The 17,873-nt window shown below is 47.9% G+C and overlaps 1 protein-coding gene across 2 annotated transcripts in view; it reads right to left on the reverse strand.

Annotated features, from left to right (window-relative positions):
* LOC135828402 (uncharacterized) overlaps positions 1–17,873 on the reverse strand; it is a 163,343-nt gene that overhangs the window by 114,596 nt on the left and 30,874 nt on the right. Inside the window, exons 6-8 of one of the 2 annotated variants that reach the window (XM_065340851.1) lie at positions 17,283–17,411; positions 16,227–16,349; positions 2,168–2,569 (exon numbers count right to left, since the gene is read on the reverse strand). In XM_065340851.1, coding sequence (XP_065196923.1) covers positions 2,168–2,569; positions 16,227–16,349; positions 17,283–17,411 — 654 coding nt within the window. The remainder of the gene's footprint in view (positions 1–2,167; positions 2,570–16,226; positions 16,350–17,282; positions 17,412–17,873) is intronic. The other variant, XM_065340852.1, reaches the window with a different exon arrangement.

Genomic DNA, 17,873 nt, shown 5'->3' on the forward strand with positions numbered 1-17,873 from the left:
ACGCCGCGAAAATTTCACGCTTTACAGTAGTTCTTTCCTGCTCACATAATATATCTCTAATAACTTGTAACTCTTTGCGCGCAACCCTCATGTCCGCATATTTCCCCATTTTTATTTCCCCAGTACGTAGGTATTTTACTACTCCGTGGTTTTTTCCACAACTTTATTCTTTTTACCAGGCGTGGGCCATCCTCTGGACTATCAAAATGGGTGCCTTTAATAATATTATTTGTTTATCGAACCTGCTGGGAGAGTGCGCGTGTACTCGAGTCTCATCCTGAACACGTTTTTCTTCTTTTTTTTCAGCTCCAATAGCTGTATTTTTCATTGCAAAGCCGTCCTCGATTGTTGTGTTCGTTGTTCAAACGAAGTGGACATTCAATCATGAAGGCAGAGGACATAGGAGCCTGATTGGAGTTTCTCGTGGCATAGGACGGCCACACAGAGATACTTTGGGATTTTCTGAATATAAAAATACCCTATGCACGATGCTGAGATCAATTTGTGCGACATCAAATTATTTGTGATCTACCACATCGAGCAGAACGGGATCCAAACACAAGCTTACCGACAGTTAGGCTGTCGACCTGACTGGACAAAATTAATGATCTCTGGCTTCACCAGACGCCAGAAGTCGGACACCATGTCCTTTTCCGCGACGTCCATCTCCAAAAAGAACTCCATCTTCGTCGTGAAAAGGCTTGAAATACTCAATGTTCAACCGAGATTCGCGGTCTCACCCTTTCTCAGATCGAATCATTTTTTGTTGTAGCAGTTGCAGGGCAGATCCCCGCCACTACTTCAACAGGGGTTCGCTTCACAGCATGTCTGGAACAAGCCATGTCGAGGTTGGAAGCCACCCCTCTCAGCAAGAAATTCGAAATTTCAATGGTGGAAGATATACTATGAAGAGAATTTCAAAAAGTCTGGTTCGCGGAGCCATCGCTCAACCTACGTCATTCGAACTTTGCCGAATGGTTCAGACCTACATGCTAGGCATGGAACCACAGGGGTTGCTATCATAGCTGACACACAGAGTCACACACACAGCAGATTCGTGTGCACAGATACTAAATTAGTGGACGTCGTCATCTTCTTCCCGCTGGTCTCAAATGTACTATGACGTTCTATTTCGCCTGACGTTTTATATTCAGAAAATTGCAAAGTGCCTCCGTGTGGCCGTCCTATGCCACCAGAAACTCCAATCAGGCTCCTATGTCCTCTGCCTTCTTGATTGAGTGCCCACTTCGTTTGAACAACGAACACAGCAATCGAGGACGGCTTTGCAATGAAAAATACAGCTATACTGGAGCTGAAAAAAGAAGAAAAAACGTGCTCAGGATGAGACTCGAGTACACGCGTACTCTCCCAGCAGGTTCTGTGGATGTCGCTCATAGATGCGTAATTTTGCGTGACGGCTTTGGCAAGTTGAGACTCAGATTGTTCCTGTGGTAGTTGGGACTTTGGGCACTGTTTCCAAACAGTTGCCAGGATACCTTGACACCATCGGTATCACCAGCTACTGCTCTGTGTCTGAATTGCAAAAGAATGCTCTCCTTGGCTCCGCAGCTATCCTGCATAAGGTCCTTGATTTGTTATGCTCTGGGGTGGGCGGTGGAGTTCTTTCGGTCCTATTTTCCTCCAAACCCTCTCGTGTTTCCTATAATCGATATTTAATTAAAAATAGCGTTGTGTGTTTCTCTCTGTTGTTTACCCACCATCATATCAAATATCCATTATGATGCATGGCCCCACCTTCGGCTGCTGGATGCTAGGGCAAGTCTGGTGATATTAAATTTTGGTCGTTACAGACATTGACTCTTAAAGTGCGGTGTATGCTCCGGAAAATCCGGTGTACTGGACAGGCAGGCACTACAACTGGTGTGAATACCGTGAAACATGCAATTTTAGGTGCATTAAAATGTCGGTGCCAGAGACCTGCCAGGTTTCAGGTGTAATGTAGAATTAGGTGACCAGCCTACCCTTCACATGCAGTGCATACTCTAGTGCCTTTTAGGTGTAATCGAAATTTAGGTGCCTGGCTTCTCTACCGAAGTCACCGAAATTAAGTTGCACGGAAAATTACATGTTTTACAGTGCATGCATAGACCGGTTTTCTTGGTGAACAACTTTCATGTAGTGCAAGTCATCCTATTTCTATTCCCACCTTTTCTTTGGCAGAAAAAACCCTTTACCCTTTGCCCGTGGCAGGGTGTAGTAAACCAATAATTCGAAAAATCTCTTTGAAAGGGAGAACCAATGGAAGAAATTGCACACACACGCTGCCTATTCCAGGGCGGTACGAGTTGCCAGTTAAAGTAAGTCTGTTCTGTCTTGGTTTCGTAGTTTATCCAGATCCCATTGACTCGCTTGATCCCAATCATGACAGTAGTTAAATATTGGGGTTCCATCTTGTACAAGCAGTTCATTTCGTCTTGATTTTGCGGTGCTGCGAGCCATGAGCCTGGAAAATGTGTTTTACAGTGATGCCATGCATGATCAAACGCATTAATACCAGGCATAATCAAGAGACGATATTCATATTGGACACCAGCACAAGGTGTAAATGCTGTAGAAGGGAACAAGAAAGAGAGTTTGATTGACTGTGTAACAGTGTAAATTTGACCACAGTTGTTATTATTAACTGGTTTGAGGGAAAGAGACAAATGGGAAAAGTCTAAAGAAAAAATCGACTGTCACCACCAGGACTCGAACCAGGGACCCTCGCTTTTAACGAGCGATGCTCTAACCATTGAGCTATGGTGTAGTCGTCATCCCAGCAGCAGTTATTATAATAACAGCAGTCGTTATTATAATTATTTACTATTATTATTTATTCTTCTTCTGAAATATGTAAATAGGCGTCGAGGCGACAATAGTTTTAGAATTGCGATCAACAGAACGAGCTGAACCGACATTTCACAAAGGCTTTTATTGTATTCAAAAAACGAGTGGATACGAAGGCAGTGAAGAACATGGAAGAAAGAAAAATGTGATATAGAGAGAGTATTTCTCAAAGATGCTTCCATATCACATTTTTTCTTTCTTCCATGTTCTTCACTGCCTTCGTATCCATTCGTTTTTTGAATACAATAAAAGCCTTTGTGAAATGTCGGTTCAGCTCGTTCTGTTGATCGCAATTCTAAAACTATTGTCGCCTCGACGCCTATTTACATATTTCAGATTGAGGTACACACAAAATCAGATACATTTGCTGAATGCTGTGCTGAGGAAACGTTTCTACTGCCGTAATGTCGCGTATAACGTTTCGTTTCTGACACGGTGTCTGAACACTGGTGTCTGTCCCTGTGGTGTTCAGAAACGCGTTCCAAAGACCAAGGACTATCATTCCTCATCAATAGAGAGAGAGTATTTCTCAAAGATGCTTCCATATCACATTTTTTCTTTCTTCCATGTTCTTCACTGCCTTCGTATCCACTCGTTTTTTGAATACAATAAAAGCCTTTGTGAAATGTCGGTTCAGCTCGTTCTGTTGATCGCAATTCTAAAACTATTCTTCTTCTACTAGGGAATTCCCAGCAGGTGTCAGCGCCTTTTTACAGGGAACAATAGGTATAATGTTAGAGAAGTTCTGCACAACAAAGTTTCTTGATAGACCTTGCGAAAATGTGTACAAATTTGGCACGAACTTTGTGTGCTGCACATTTTCACAGTTTGTACGCGCCAACTGCACGTACGCCATAACCCGATCTCACGACACTTCCTACGAAAGTTCATTTCGCGTTCCCTGCAAGATTCGCGTCCAAAGTTGCGAAAGTTCGTGCGAAGTGTCTCACTTCATGACGTAGAGCGAAAGTTTGTACGCATTTTCGTTTTGCAGAACCTCTCTATTAGTTCACGCTAGAGAGGTTAAGTTTCACGTAATTCTTACGTCCGTCAACTTTTAACCCTTTAAGAGCCGCCCCATACTTGAATGCGTCGTAAACGACGCATTCAAATGCAAAACTTCAAAAGATCGTAACTCAGTCAAATCTCGCTCAAATCCAGTGATCGAAATATCCAGGGCGAAGAGAAAACTCTCACCTGTCGGGAGAAACAATCCGCGAAGCGCTGCGAGCAACGGTTCCTGAGATAAATCACTCGTAAGTTGAGCCGCGATCGCGGCAATTTCAAAAGCGCGCAGTGCCACTTTAGTATTGAGAATTTTGAGACTTTTCGTCACGCTGGTTTACTCGAATTTGCACGGGTTTCACTGTTGATATTGTCAAGAGTACACAGCGAAAAAATTGGAACTCCACGATCGAGCAAAATGAAATATCTGGAGCGGGACGCAATTGGACGCATTTGGGGCATTTTTCGTACTGTCGCTGCGATCTAGCGCTGGATAGACGGTGTGCTGGCTATCATGATCGACCTCATTCTCTTCCTCTCGCGGAGACCTTTCCAGGAAGCCCTATATTGTGAGGATTGAGTGAGTAGAACTGAAGCTATGATCCAAGGAACACGAAAAAATGCAGAATTTTGAAAATTTCCTGTGGCTCTTAAAGGGTTAAGTCAAAAATTCAAAATATCCATGTGAAATTTGACATGTCTTCCGGCTGTGCTGTAGCGTGCAGTGTGTTCTTCAGTTATTATTCTTGTTTATTCTAAACAAACGGCGAGGAGACAATAAGAGGATGGAACGGACGGCGAAGGAAGCAGTGAGTCGGAGAACGATGACGGGAGTGATCGTGAGAGTGCCGGTCAGAGTGTTAGTGGTGTGCGTAGGTTTCATGGTAGCAAGTCTTCAGTGTACAATCATCTGCTAGGTAGTCCTGATTGTTGCAATTCGTATTCCGACTCTTCTTTCACTGTATTGTGCTGTGGTCGTCATGGTTATGGACTACAGTTCAAAGTTTTGGAAGCCCAGAGATGAATTTATCCGGTATCGCATTGCAGTTTGCTACGCAAAATCGATCTACTGCTACTCAAAAATCACAGTAAGTAAGTAAATTGTCGTGTCCGTTCCTGAAGGGAACTCACGACGGCCGCTAACACCCGGTAAACCCTCACAAAAATCACAGTGACATGCAGAAAACTGCCATACATACATGTACAGGCTATCCATGCTTTTCAAGTAGCTTATGCCACAAATGAGATTTTGCATAGCAAAAACTGCCATGCAAAAACATGACAGTAAATTCATCCCTGAAGCCATTTATCAGCGTTTGTACAAGCCTAATTTGTGTGTACAGAAAGACAGTATAATTGGGTTGAAATTGTTCAAGTAACGTGTCGTGTTTGGTGCGGCCAAGCTTGGCCGTTAATGTTCTAGGTGAAATGTACTGCTGTTATGTGTTATCACTGTGTCCTTCTTCTATTGGCTCACCATCCGAGTTGAACTTTGTCCTTCCTTCTTTCTTTCTCTCGTTTGTTCATTTTTCATTTGCAAATTTATTGTTAGCACACGCATTCGTTATTGCTCTCGCTTTTTTTCGCTTTCACACTTGTAAATTTCACTGCTTTTTTTAGTGTTATTTCTCTAACTTAGATTTCCTATAAGAGTTCAATTTTGTTTCAGTGTAGTTTAGTAAAACGACGATTGTGAGTGATACAAGAAAACGTTGTATCACTCACACTCTTCAAGTAATACACACGCACCATTACATTCATTCACACAGTATCACATTCATCTGCCACTACCTTTCTCACATACACTATATTCACACATTGCAAAGGTGCAAACTTCGCTTTTTGTACTTGTTAGCTGCTGTATTTCTACCTGAAACCATATTAGCCACATGTATATAAGTGTGTGTTTTAGTTATTACATTTTTATGTGACGGCGTTCCACTGATGACAGTCACAAGAAAACGTTATGGAACTTGACTTTCTTCATTTTTGCTGTTGTTATGAGTGCACAATTTATCTTATTCATTGCCATTTTACGACTATTGTCTCCTCGTCGATTGTTTTAATAATACAATCTTCTAATAATACAGTAACGACGTGACGTTTGTGGAATGGTGAATCAAGACGAGTGGTAAAAACATTGGTCCTTCGAGAGCCGGATTCGAACCAGCCAGACGGAAAGATAATGGACGTCGACAAGCGGCACAGTGAACAGGTCAGGCGATCTCAACGTGAGACCAAAGGCCGGAAAGTGAAGCCGACTTGTTGCAGCAGGAGCGACAATATCAGTAACGTTGTCACAGGCAGCGTCGCGGAGGAAACCGAAAGTATCTCCTCCTCGACACTGAGCCGATTCTCGAGTGTTTCTCGACGCTCTTCGAGCAGTGCTGCTGAAGCCAGGAAGCGGAAAGCGGAGCTGGTGGCAGCGCAGCGTGTGGCTGCAATTGAGGAGGAGGCGAGAAGCCATAGGCTGGAAAGCGAGAAGAGACTCTCCAATCTCCAGCTCGCCGCGGACCTGGCGGCGATTCAGGCCGACGAGGAGGTCGCCAACGGAGGCACAGCAGCACCCGTGCTCGACTACGGCCACAGCGATAGGGCAATGGACATGCAGGAGTCACACTACTTCGTGAGGAACGGTGAAGAACCAGTATCTGCTCAAGACGCAGAACAGCACCCACAGCACGAGGAGGTCGAAGTGACTCAACGTGTCATGCCAGCCCAGGGGTACACGGACAGTGACCCACATGACGCGGCTACTCCGGCAGTAATTCCAGCCACCAGCCTTGTGCAGCCTCTGTGTGCTGCGGAGATAAGGATCCAGGAGTTGGAGGGGCAGCTGAAGCTATGCCGACAGAACACTGGCTCCACTGAGCGAGCCTATAACGACAAGCTCACTGTGGAGCTTGAAGAAAAAAGACGACTGAAAGACGAACTCCAGCTACAGCAACAGACGATTGCAACCCTGAAGCAGCGGATCTTCCAGGAAGACGCAAGGCATGCTGACCAGGTGCAGGTGATCAAGTCCCTGGAGGGAAATCTTGCCAAGGCCGAAGCAAACAACGACCGTCTCCAAAGTGACTTGGTAGCTAGAGACCATCGCATCAGCCAGCTCACCAGCACGTCATGCGACCTGGAGGACCAAGTACAGAATCTAGAGTACGAGCTGGAGGAGACCTGAGCTCAACTAGCAGTCATGCAGGTGGACATGGCACCTTCCAACCGGGAAAGGCGCGAGCTGCAGACCAAAGCGCAAAGTGAGCCACATGGTGCGGCCGGTGCTGACACCCCCACATGCGATCTACCTTCGTCCAAGAGCGCGGGAGCAGAGTGCCGTGACGATGGACACCGAAACGACCAGCAAGTACTGATGGTCCTGCTAGCCTGCGGACGCAGGCCACATCAGGTGACAGCATACAGACAGCTGTTGCATCAGCAGTGTCACAGCTGGCCAAGGTATTGTTGGATGAGTTGACACCACCAAGGGCGACCACTCCAGCCCACCAGAACACCTCGGACAAGGACCTGCGGAGAATGATGGCTAGACAATCAGCCACAAAAGACCTGCCGGCCTTCAACGGTGATCCGACAACATGGCCGATGGTCAACCGGATGTTCACGGCCTCCACTGCAGAGTGTGGTTTCTCCAACCAGGAGAACATGACCCGTCTGCAGAGAGCCTTGAAGGGAAAGGCTTTGGACAGTGTGAAGTCAATACTCGTCGTACCGGACAACATTGATCGAGTGATGCACACTCTCCAGATGCGGTTCGGCCAGCCGGACAATTGGGTCCAGTCCATTATTGTCCAGGTCAAGACCATGCCCAAGTTGCGAGACGACGACTTCGAGCAGCTTATTGACTTGGCGAACTTGGTTAGCAACTTGGTGTCGACCATGGAGCTCCTCAAGAGCACAGGCCACTTAGCTAACCCGCAGCTCCGCCAGGAGATCGTGCAGAAACTACCGAGCAGCTTGACCCGTCAATGGGGAGAGCACGTAGCAGAGTGCAAAGATCCAGTGACAATGAAAACACTGGCAGAGTGGCTCGCAAAGAGAGCAGATGCGCTCTGTTGTGTTCGGAGACTCGACACGACGGCAGCAAAGTGTGTGCCAACAGGCAGCGATATGAAGCCGCCACCGAATGCTCGACAGAGCGGCCAGCGGCAGACTGCCTTCGTGGCCAGCGAGAGAAAGTGCGACTTCTGCGGACGGGCAGGCCACAAGGTGGCTGAGTGCCGAGAATTCGCACGCAAGACGAGCAACAAACGCTGGAGATGGGTCAAGACAAACGACGATGCTTCACCTGCCTTGGCCAGGGCCACCGCACTAGAGAGTGCCCTGACAGCACACCCTGTAAGAAGGATGGCTGTGACCGGCTTCACCATCCGATGCTGCACCCACCAAAGAGGAAGGACGATGTTGAACGCACGAACCTAGCTAGCGCCCAGCAGCAAAGCAGAGTCGTCCTGAGGACAGAGCCGGTAGCAATCCGCAGACCGAAAGGTGTGGTGAACACGGCCACACTACTGGATGAAGCATCAACGGTCACCCTGCTGGATTCAGACATCGCAAAGCAGGTGGGCGCAGAAGGGCCATGTAGGCCATTGACGCTAGCATGGACGAACGATATGTGCCTGCAAGATCCTGACTCCAGGGAGGTCACGATCACCGTGAGCGGTCAGGAGGGAGACCTCCAGCTGTCGATCCGGACTGTGCGTGAGCAGCACCTACCAGCCCAGCATGTCGACATCAACCATCAGCGACAGCGTTGGCGACACGTGAGCAGCGCAGACATCCCTCTCAGCGCGACAAAGAAGCCGCGCTTGCTGATTGGCCAGGACAACTGCCATGTCATCTTGCCCAGGGAGACGATCGAGGGCCCACTCAACGCACCCACACTGAGCCGGTGCGAGCTAGGGTGGTCGATACACAGCCAACTCGGTGGCACTGATCAGGTACTGCATGCCCGACTTGACACAGCGGAAGAAGGCAGCGCTGAGGACACGGATATCGGCCTCCATCGACAGGTGAAGCACTACTTTACCACAGAATCGTTCAGTGTACAAGTCCGCAGCTTGAAAATACACTCGCGACAGGAAGCGAAGGCGGAAAGGATCCTGGAATCCACCATGAGACGTATCGGGGAACGATGGGAGACCGGCTTGCTGTGGCGAGACGTTGACGTAAGCCTACCGGAGAGTAAAACGTCAGCAACGCGCCGCCTCCTGTCCATTGAACGCAAGATGGACAGGAACCCTGCATTCTCTGAAGTGTACTGCGCTAAGATCGCACAGTATATTGACGACGGATACGCCACCAAGCTCACACACTCCCAGCTCCAGATGCCTTCTCAGATAGAATGGCACCTGCCACACTTCGGAGTGACAAACCCCAACAAGCCAGGCAAGCTGCGCCTAGTGTTCGATGCAGCTGCGCCAAGCCACGGGGTCAGCCTCAACGATGCCCTGCTGCCAGGCCCCGACTATCTCAACCCTCTCACCAGTGTGCTGTTCAAGTTCAGACAACACCGCGTGGGGTTCGGAGGGATATCCGACAGATGTTTCACCAAGTGCACATCCGACCTGACGATCAGCCTTCACAGCGGTTCCTTTGGCGAGGCAGTGACAGAGACCGTGAACCTGATGTCTACCAGATGAGAGCCATGACTTTCGGCGCTGTATGTTCGCCAGCATCAGCCCAGTATGTAATGCGAAGAAATGCAGACGAATTCCGGCGGTTACTGCAATCCATGACAAGCACTACATGGACGACTACTTCGACTTGACGCCGACGGCAGAAGAAGCAGCCCAACGGATCAAGGAAGTCAGTCAAATCCAGGAAGCCGGAGGCTTCTCCATCAGAGGCTGGGTCAGCAACTCACCTGATGCTCTCGCTGCCGTACCCCCAGATATATGCTCACCATCGGTAGTCACTATTAGCAGCGACAACGCTACTGTAGTGGAGAAGACACTCGGTCTGAAGTGGTTGCCACGGGAAGACGCGTTCGGCTTTAGTCTGAGCCGTAGACTGGAGCAAAGCAACACAACAGAAGTGACAAAACGTGAAGTCCTACGCAAGCTGATGTCTGTGTTCGACCCCCTTGGTTTCTTCACCTACTACACCACGCCGGCTCGCATTCTGCTACAAGACATTTGGCGCACAGGCGTCGGATGGGACGAGCCACTACCAGGATCTCTCGTCCAAAGATGGACGGACTGGTGGACGGGAGTGCACAACCTCGGAAGCAGGTCAATTCCGCGTTGCTACTGCACGGCTATTGCGGACAGAAAGGACCTGGAGCTTCACGTGTTCACGCCAGTGAGTTGGCATTCGCCACAGCAGCCTACTTCAGGCTATCGCTACCTGATGGCAGCACCAGAGTTGCATTCGTGTTTGGCAAGTCCCGAGTTGCACCACTGAAACTCATATCCATACCGCGGCTGGAGCTGCAAGCTGTACTGATGGCCAGCAGAATGGCCGACACCGTCCGCAAAGAGCATGATCTACCTATCGACCGCATCGTGCTCTGGAGTGACTCTATGACTGTCCTACGATGGATCCGAGCAGACGCCCGGCGATTCAAGCCATTCGTAGCACATCGTATCGGAGAGATTGAGGAGCTCACTGATGTATCCCAATGGCGGTGGGTCCCGACACACAGCAACCCAGCAGATGCAGCAACCAGAGCCCCACCTGAGACATCAGCAGCGCAGCACATCTGGACGCATGGTCCTGAGTTTCTGACCAAGCCAGAGTCTGAGTGGCCAGTAGAGAATCCTGGGCGAGACACTACCACCAGCGACGACCAAGTCGAGATAAAGGCAGAGTTTACTGCGGTAGTCACCAAAGAAGCGCAGTTAGCCCTGCCAGATATCAGCCGCTTCTCATCCTGGATTCGGCTGATGAGAACGACAGCATGGATCGTCAGATACGTCAACAACCTGCGTGCGAAAGCATCAAGCAAGCCAACAGTTACTTGCTCGGAGTTGCTGCCATCAGAGTACCAGCAGGCCCAGAAGCTGTGGTGGAAGAAAGCACAGCAAGACAGCTTCCAGGAGGAAATTGGCGACCTGCAGAAGCACAGCAATGTGAGTAGCAGCAGCAAACTTCGAGACCTCTCACCTGTGCTAGATAGCGACGGTGTGCTGAGAATGCATGGCCGAATTCGAAGTGCACCACCCGGAAGTCCACTGACGCCCGAGCCCGTCATCCTGGACCCGTCGCACCCATTCACACAGATGCTCCTTCAGCAGTACCATGTCTGGCATGGACACCATGGTCAGGACAGTGTGGCAAGCGACGTCCGCCAGACGTATTGGGTCCTGAAACTACGCACAGCCGTCCGCCGTACCTGGACCGTATGCCAGCAATGTAAAAATGAACGTGCGCAGCCAACACCACCTCAGATGGGACATATTCTCAACGCACGCATTGCCACGTTTATCCGCCCGTTCACACATTGCGGCATGGACTATTTCGGGCCACTGACAGTCACTATCGGACGACGTCACGAGAAGCGGTATGGCGTGATATTCACCTGCCTTACGACCCGAGCTGTACACCTGGAGCTGTCACACGACTTGACAACAGACTGTACCATCATGGCAATACGTAGGTTGATCAGTCGCAGTGGATGCCCTGGAGTCATCTACTCGGACAATGGCACCAACCTACGAGGTGCACCTACGAGGTGCAGAAAGAGAACTCGAGGAATCGTTGGGCCAGCTGGACCAGACACGCCTCACAGCTGAGCTCACACCGAGAGGAATCAAGTGGGAGTTCAATCCTCCGGCAACCCCACACATGGGGGGAGCATGGGAGCGACTAGTGAGGTCTGTGAAAACCGCCCTGAGAGCTGTGCTCAAGGAACGTGCTCCGCGTGAGGATACACTCATCACGCTACTTACAGAGGTTGAGACGATACTCAACAGCCGGCCGCTCACACATGTGTCCTCTGACCCAACTGACGACAACAGCCTGACGCCGAACCACTTTCTCCCAGGGACGCCATCAGCAGCACCAGTGCCCGGAGTTTTCAGTGGTGATGACCTACATCTGCGCCGGCAGTGGCGCATCGTGCAAGTGCTAGCAGACCATTTCTGGCGCCGCTGGATTAAGGAATACTTGCCAACGCTAGCCCGGCGAACCAAATGGCACGGATGACCGAAATTCAGCTGGTGAACTAGAGTTATACACACATGTCTAATTCTGGCTGCGCGTTGAACCCTGAGCGATTGCGTAGGCCCAGTATGGATCCAACGATCCGAATGTGGCTCCATTTTCATTGAGAACTTGACGACTTTCTATTATGCTGCTGCACAATTACTTATCTCTAGTTCTTCTTCACATCTCTTCTTCGAGGAGAGATCATTTTCCTGCTCTTGTCAGTGAATTTCAGTAGCTCAAAGCTACGCATTAGGGACCATCCTTAGATATACCGTATTTTCTCTAATTAAAGCTAGGGGTCAAACGGGTGTACCTTTAACTAACAAACGGGTAATTTTCTTAACGGACGGGTTAACGGGTACCCTTTAGCAGCCATATTAATTTTTTGCGCATTTCTCACATAAATCGTGATTTAAATTTGTATATGCTCAGGTTGTATTTTGATACCATATTATTATGATTCGAAATTGATTCGTGTCTCATAATAATATTATGGCAATGAAGGTTCCAAATGAATGTCATCCGTACATTTGCCCATGTACAATGAAGGTTCCAAATGAATGTCATCCGTACATTTGCCCATGAACACAACTTCACAGGCAGTTACAATCGTACATGGTCCTAGTGCTACATATATTTTGATACATGTACGCAAATCAACTGCAGATCGATGTGATTCAAGCCATGCAAGGACAGAGTAGTTTAGCAAAACTTCCGTGATCTCGCGCAATCCTATTTGCTATGTTCGCAGAGAACTGGTACTCTTCGCATTCAGAAGATGTTCGCACCCATAGCTAGCCGGGGTGCCTGACACAGCTGATGTGCTGCTGGCCAGCTAGCTGCTAGTGCTAGCTCGTTGAACTCGTGAAACGAATCTTCACAAATCCGTTATCTTGTATGCAATACTTCGAACTACTTTCCAACTAAGCCAAGCTCGTCGATTGAAGGAACAAACTACAACCATGAGTATCATAGCTACCACCTACGGACATCACCGTGTGTGACACTTCGACTGGTCACTCAGCCTGGTGACACTAGTTCATCTTCAAGTGCTGTGGCAGGTTCGATGTCGGAGAACCATCGTAACTTTCTAGTAACTCAGCTGCCATACATATCGATGTCGAAGAACCATCGTAACTGTTACTTTCCAGTAACTCAGCTGCCACCTCGAACGAGTTTCAAGTCTTGCTTTTTCTCACATCACAATTAAAAACCTCCAGTACGAGGATTTTTACTTGCACTAGAGTGGAGAGAACGACGTCTTTCAGGCTGCTCCTGCCTGACAAAGTCGAAAGCGGGAATGCACAGGAAAAAGGAAAAGAGCATCCGCACTCCTATTTTGAGTCTTGGCATACGATAGGATGATCGAAATCCAACCTTTTTTTCTTTTTCTTTTTCACAAACGGGTACCCTTTACTAACGGTACCTGAGATTAACGGGCGGGTACCCGGGTACCCGGTACCTGTTTTGGACTTCCCACTCTAAATAAAGAATACAAACAAACAAACAACCCGTTTGACCCCTAATTAAAGCCCAGGTCTCCAATAATAGCCCAGTCTCCAATAATGACCCGGGGTATATTAGTAGTTGTAGTAGTATTTATTTTATTTACCATCGGATGCCTCAACAGTGATACACACAACTCTTAAGAGGGCCGATAACGGGGTAAGTGGAAAGGAAAAGTAAAGAAAAAAATAGAAAAATTGGAATCCAGACATCAAGCAGTACAGTAATCAAACACCAAGTCAACTTTAAGCTTAGTACAAGAACTATCAAGATCATCGAGAAACTCAACAGATTCCAAAAAGAAGGTCAAAATACTTCTTAAACGCCACTGGATCTTTAAAAAGATCCCTGAGATGGTTTGCAAATGTAGAGGTACGGTGGTGTCTGCGCCACTCGGCAGGCAGTGTATTAAAGAAAATTGCGGCACGATTAGAAAAAGAATTTACTCCATCAGTTGTCCGGTGCTTAGATATGGCAATGGAAGCATTAGAGTGGCTTCTAGTTCTAAGGCCTGGTGTGAGGGTGGTTTGAAATAATAAGGGCACAGTCTATAATAGTAGCGCGGGTCACAATTGGAGTATGCAACAAGTATATTGACTGCATATAAAACGGCAGTACAACATGCCAAGAACATATTTGTAAGGAGGTTTTTGGTCTACTGCTTCCTTCCTGGCGCCAATGCTATTGTGAAACATCCGTTTTGACAATATTTCTGAGTTTAGAGTTGAACAATCAGTCTTGATATGGTCAGTTTATGCCTGTGTGGACTGGAGTTGGCTTGATAGTTGACAATTGAAAAAAATAAGAGCCCAGTCTCCAATAATAGCCCAGTCTCTAATAGTAGCGCGGGTAGAGTTGTCACTGAAAAAATAGGAACCCCGGGCTCTTATTAGAGAAAATACGATAGATATTTATTTAGACACGAGAACTAGTCGCTTAGGAGAGGGGGTTGAGCGCCTATTCGTTTCTGGAAATAAACGATGCACGGTTGGTATGTGAGAGCACGTCCTGAAAAAAAGAAAGAAATATCGCTACTTATGTACCATTTGTATGTGTTCGTTTCTCAAGGACGGGGGAGGGGTTATAGAGAAATGCTATGTAGTTTTCGTTTCTAAATAAATATCGGCATTTACGGATGGCAGCGTGAACAAGGTGGGGACGCACTGTACGGGAAACAGCGCTGCTAACTACAACCCTAAACCGGCTGGTAGACGTCAGGCGAAATAGCACGTCATAGTACATTTGAGATCAGCGGGAAGAAGATGACGACGTCCACTAATTTAGTATCTGTGCACACGAATCTGCTGTGTGTGTGACTCTGTGTGTCAGTTATGATATCATCTTCTGTGGTTCCATGCCTAGCATGTACGTCTGAACCATCCTGCAAAGTTTGAATGACGTAGGTGGAGCGATCGCTCCGCGAAACATACTTTTTGAAATTCTCTTCATCGTATATCTTCCACCATTGAAATTTCGAATTTCTTCAAAAAAAGTGCTGAGAGGGGTGGCTTGCAACCTCGATATGGCTTGTTCCAGGCATGCTTTGGAGCCATCTTCTGTTGAAGTAGTGGCGGGGATCTGCCCTGCAACTGCTACAACAAAAAATGATTCGATCTGAGATAGGGTGAGACCGCGAATCTCGGTTGAATATTGAGTATTTCAAGCCTTTTCACGACGAAGATGGAGTTCTTTTTGGAGATGGACATCGCGGCAAAGGACATGGTGTCTGACTTCTGGCGTCTGGTGAAGCCAGGGATCATTTGTCCAGTCAGGTCGGCAGCCTAACCGTCGGTAAGCTTGTGTTTTGATCCCGTTCTGCTCGATGTGGTAGATCACAAACAATTTGATATCACACAAATTGATCTCAGCATCGTGCGTACGGTATTTTATATTCAGAAAATCCCAAAGTGTCTCTGTGTGGCCGTCCTATGCCACGAGAAACTCCAATCAGGCGCCTATGTCCTCTGCCTTCATGATTGAATGTCCACTTCGTTTGAACAACGAACACAACAATCGAGGACGGCTTTGCAATGAAAAATACAGCTACACTGGAGCTGAAAAAAAGAAAGAAAAAAACGTGCTCAGGATGAGACTCGAGTACACGCATACTCTCCCAGCAGGTGAAACGCAAATTTTTGTGAAAAATGCATGTCGCCGACTGACCAATAATTTCGCCTGACGGTTGGTCGTGTTCCGCATCTCCATATCAGCATAAAGCACTGACAATGCAAGCAGTGGATGCGGAAGAGAGAGAGAGAGAGAGAGAGAGAGAGAGAGAGAGAGAGAGAGAGAGAGAGAGAGGAGAGAGAGAGAGAGAGAGAGAGAGAGAGAGAGAGAGAGAGAGAGAGAGAGAGAGAGAGAGAGAGAGAGAGAGAGAGAGAGAGAGAGAGAGAGAGAGAGAGAGAGAGAGAGAGAGAGAGAGAGAGAGAGAGAGAGAGAGAGAGAGAGAGAGAGAGAGAGAGAGAGAGAGAGAGAGAGAGAGAGAGAGAGAGAGAGAGAGAGAGAGAGAGAGAGAGAGAGAGAGAGAGAGAGAGAGAGAGAGAGAGAGAGAGAGAGAGAGAGAGAGAGAGAGAGAGAGAGAGAGAGAGAGAGAGAGAGAGAGAGAGAGAGAGAGAGAGAGAGAGAGAGAGAGAGAGAGAGAGAGAGAGAGAGAGAGAGAGAGGCAAGGTGCAAGTTCAAAATATGTTAGGTTCACCCATTCTTACCTGAACACATTCTTCCATTCCAGGTTTGGCTAGTGGGACATTCACATGAGTAGGAGCCCTCTGTGTTTATGCATTTTACTTTGTTAAGACATGCATGCTTCAGTGATGTGCACTCATCCACGTCTGTATTAGCAGCCAGCAGACGTGTGAACATAAAGACAATGTGCCGTGAGACAAGGGTGCACTGAACTAGTATAGAGTGCAGTTACATGTCGCTTACCCGGCAGACAATCACGAGGCACGTCGGTTACCCAACAACGCACCAACAGCCTATGCACTGCATACAGGCGCATAGCCTGCAGGGGGGGGCATGCGCCCCCCCCCCCCCCCGCCCCTTAAAAACTCCGACCTACTTATAGGTTGCCTATGTCCTCATCTCTCTTCGTTTTGTTTTCGCTGCCTGGGCTCTCTTTTATCTTTGCTTGCTTGCTTGCTGGTATTGCTGAGGGAACATTTTTTTTTTGTGGGTCCCCATGGTGCATGGGCCACGCGTACTCATCCGGGGGATATGTGTGAATAATAATAATAATATAGGTTCAGCATGCACATAATGACGATCAATGACTTGCACCAGCCGTCCTACACGGACGAATACAACGGGGACAAGACAGGAAAATAAGTATACAATTGGGACAAGATGAGAAAGTGTGTATACGGAGGAAACAGAAGATGGTGCAGCCGCATGTACACAGGAGTCAAAGACAGCGCAGCAGCGTGTACCAAGGAGTCAAAGACAGCACAGCAGGGTGCACCACGGTTCAGCAGCATGTACGACAAAGAGACACAAACGCAGCAGCATGTACGACAAAGAGACACAAGCATGAACAAGGTTTGTCCTGGAGAGCAGTATATAAGTGGTGCTTTTCGGGCACACTGTGTATTGAGCAGGGAGTGGTGCTTTCTTCCAGGTTTGCCAAGTGGACGGTGCGACGTGCTCCTCGTGTGCTCCGGATGGCAGTCGTGAGTCAATCACGCGTCAAGTTTGGCAGGAAGCGTGTGTTCCTCGTTGGAACAACCAACTTCATATTGTTTTCGTTTCTTTTAATTCTCACTCACCGGAACATTTAGATCCAGTCCAGGTGTACCCACTGCTGCATAAACATTGGTAAGAACCCAAAGTGTTTGCACATGTAGCATTCTGATCCGAAGCACACGTATGCGTTCCGGACGTACATTCATCAACATCTGAAATAGCAGCAGGGAGCAAAGGTGCCAGGGAGAAAACTTATCTTCAGGAGACAAACAAAAGAAAAAATGACATTAATTTTCAGTTGACAGATTCATCTCAGTTCTCAAGACTGCTTAATTGCTAAGATCTATTCTTGAAGCGCCCGAGAAGTTGGCGTCCAGACAAAAGGCAAAAAAAATACCGTAGTTCCCGGTGTGTTGGCCGCACCGGCCTCTAAGGGGCACCCCTCCCCCCCCCCCTTTTTCGGGGTCCAAAACCTGAATTTTTTTACAATCGGTTTATTAGCCGAACTCCCGACTTTGAAATATTGGACAACCTAACCCGATGGGTATCGGTACAAACAAGACGTCACCGATTGATAGAAAAGTTGAGAAGCACGTGTGCAGTTCTACAGATATCGCCTATGTAGGAGACGGACTTTCTCCTATGCAAACCACTATGTATTACTATGCATTGCA

This window comes from Sycon ciliatum, chromosome 12, assembly GCF_964019385.1.
Source record: "Sycon ciliatum chromosome 12, ocSycCili1.1, whole genome shotgun sequence".
Taxonomy (NCBI): Eukaryota; Metazoa; Porifera; class Calcarea; order Leucosolenida; family Sycettidae; genus Sycon; species Sycon ciliatum.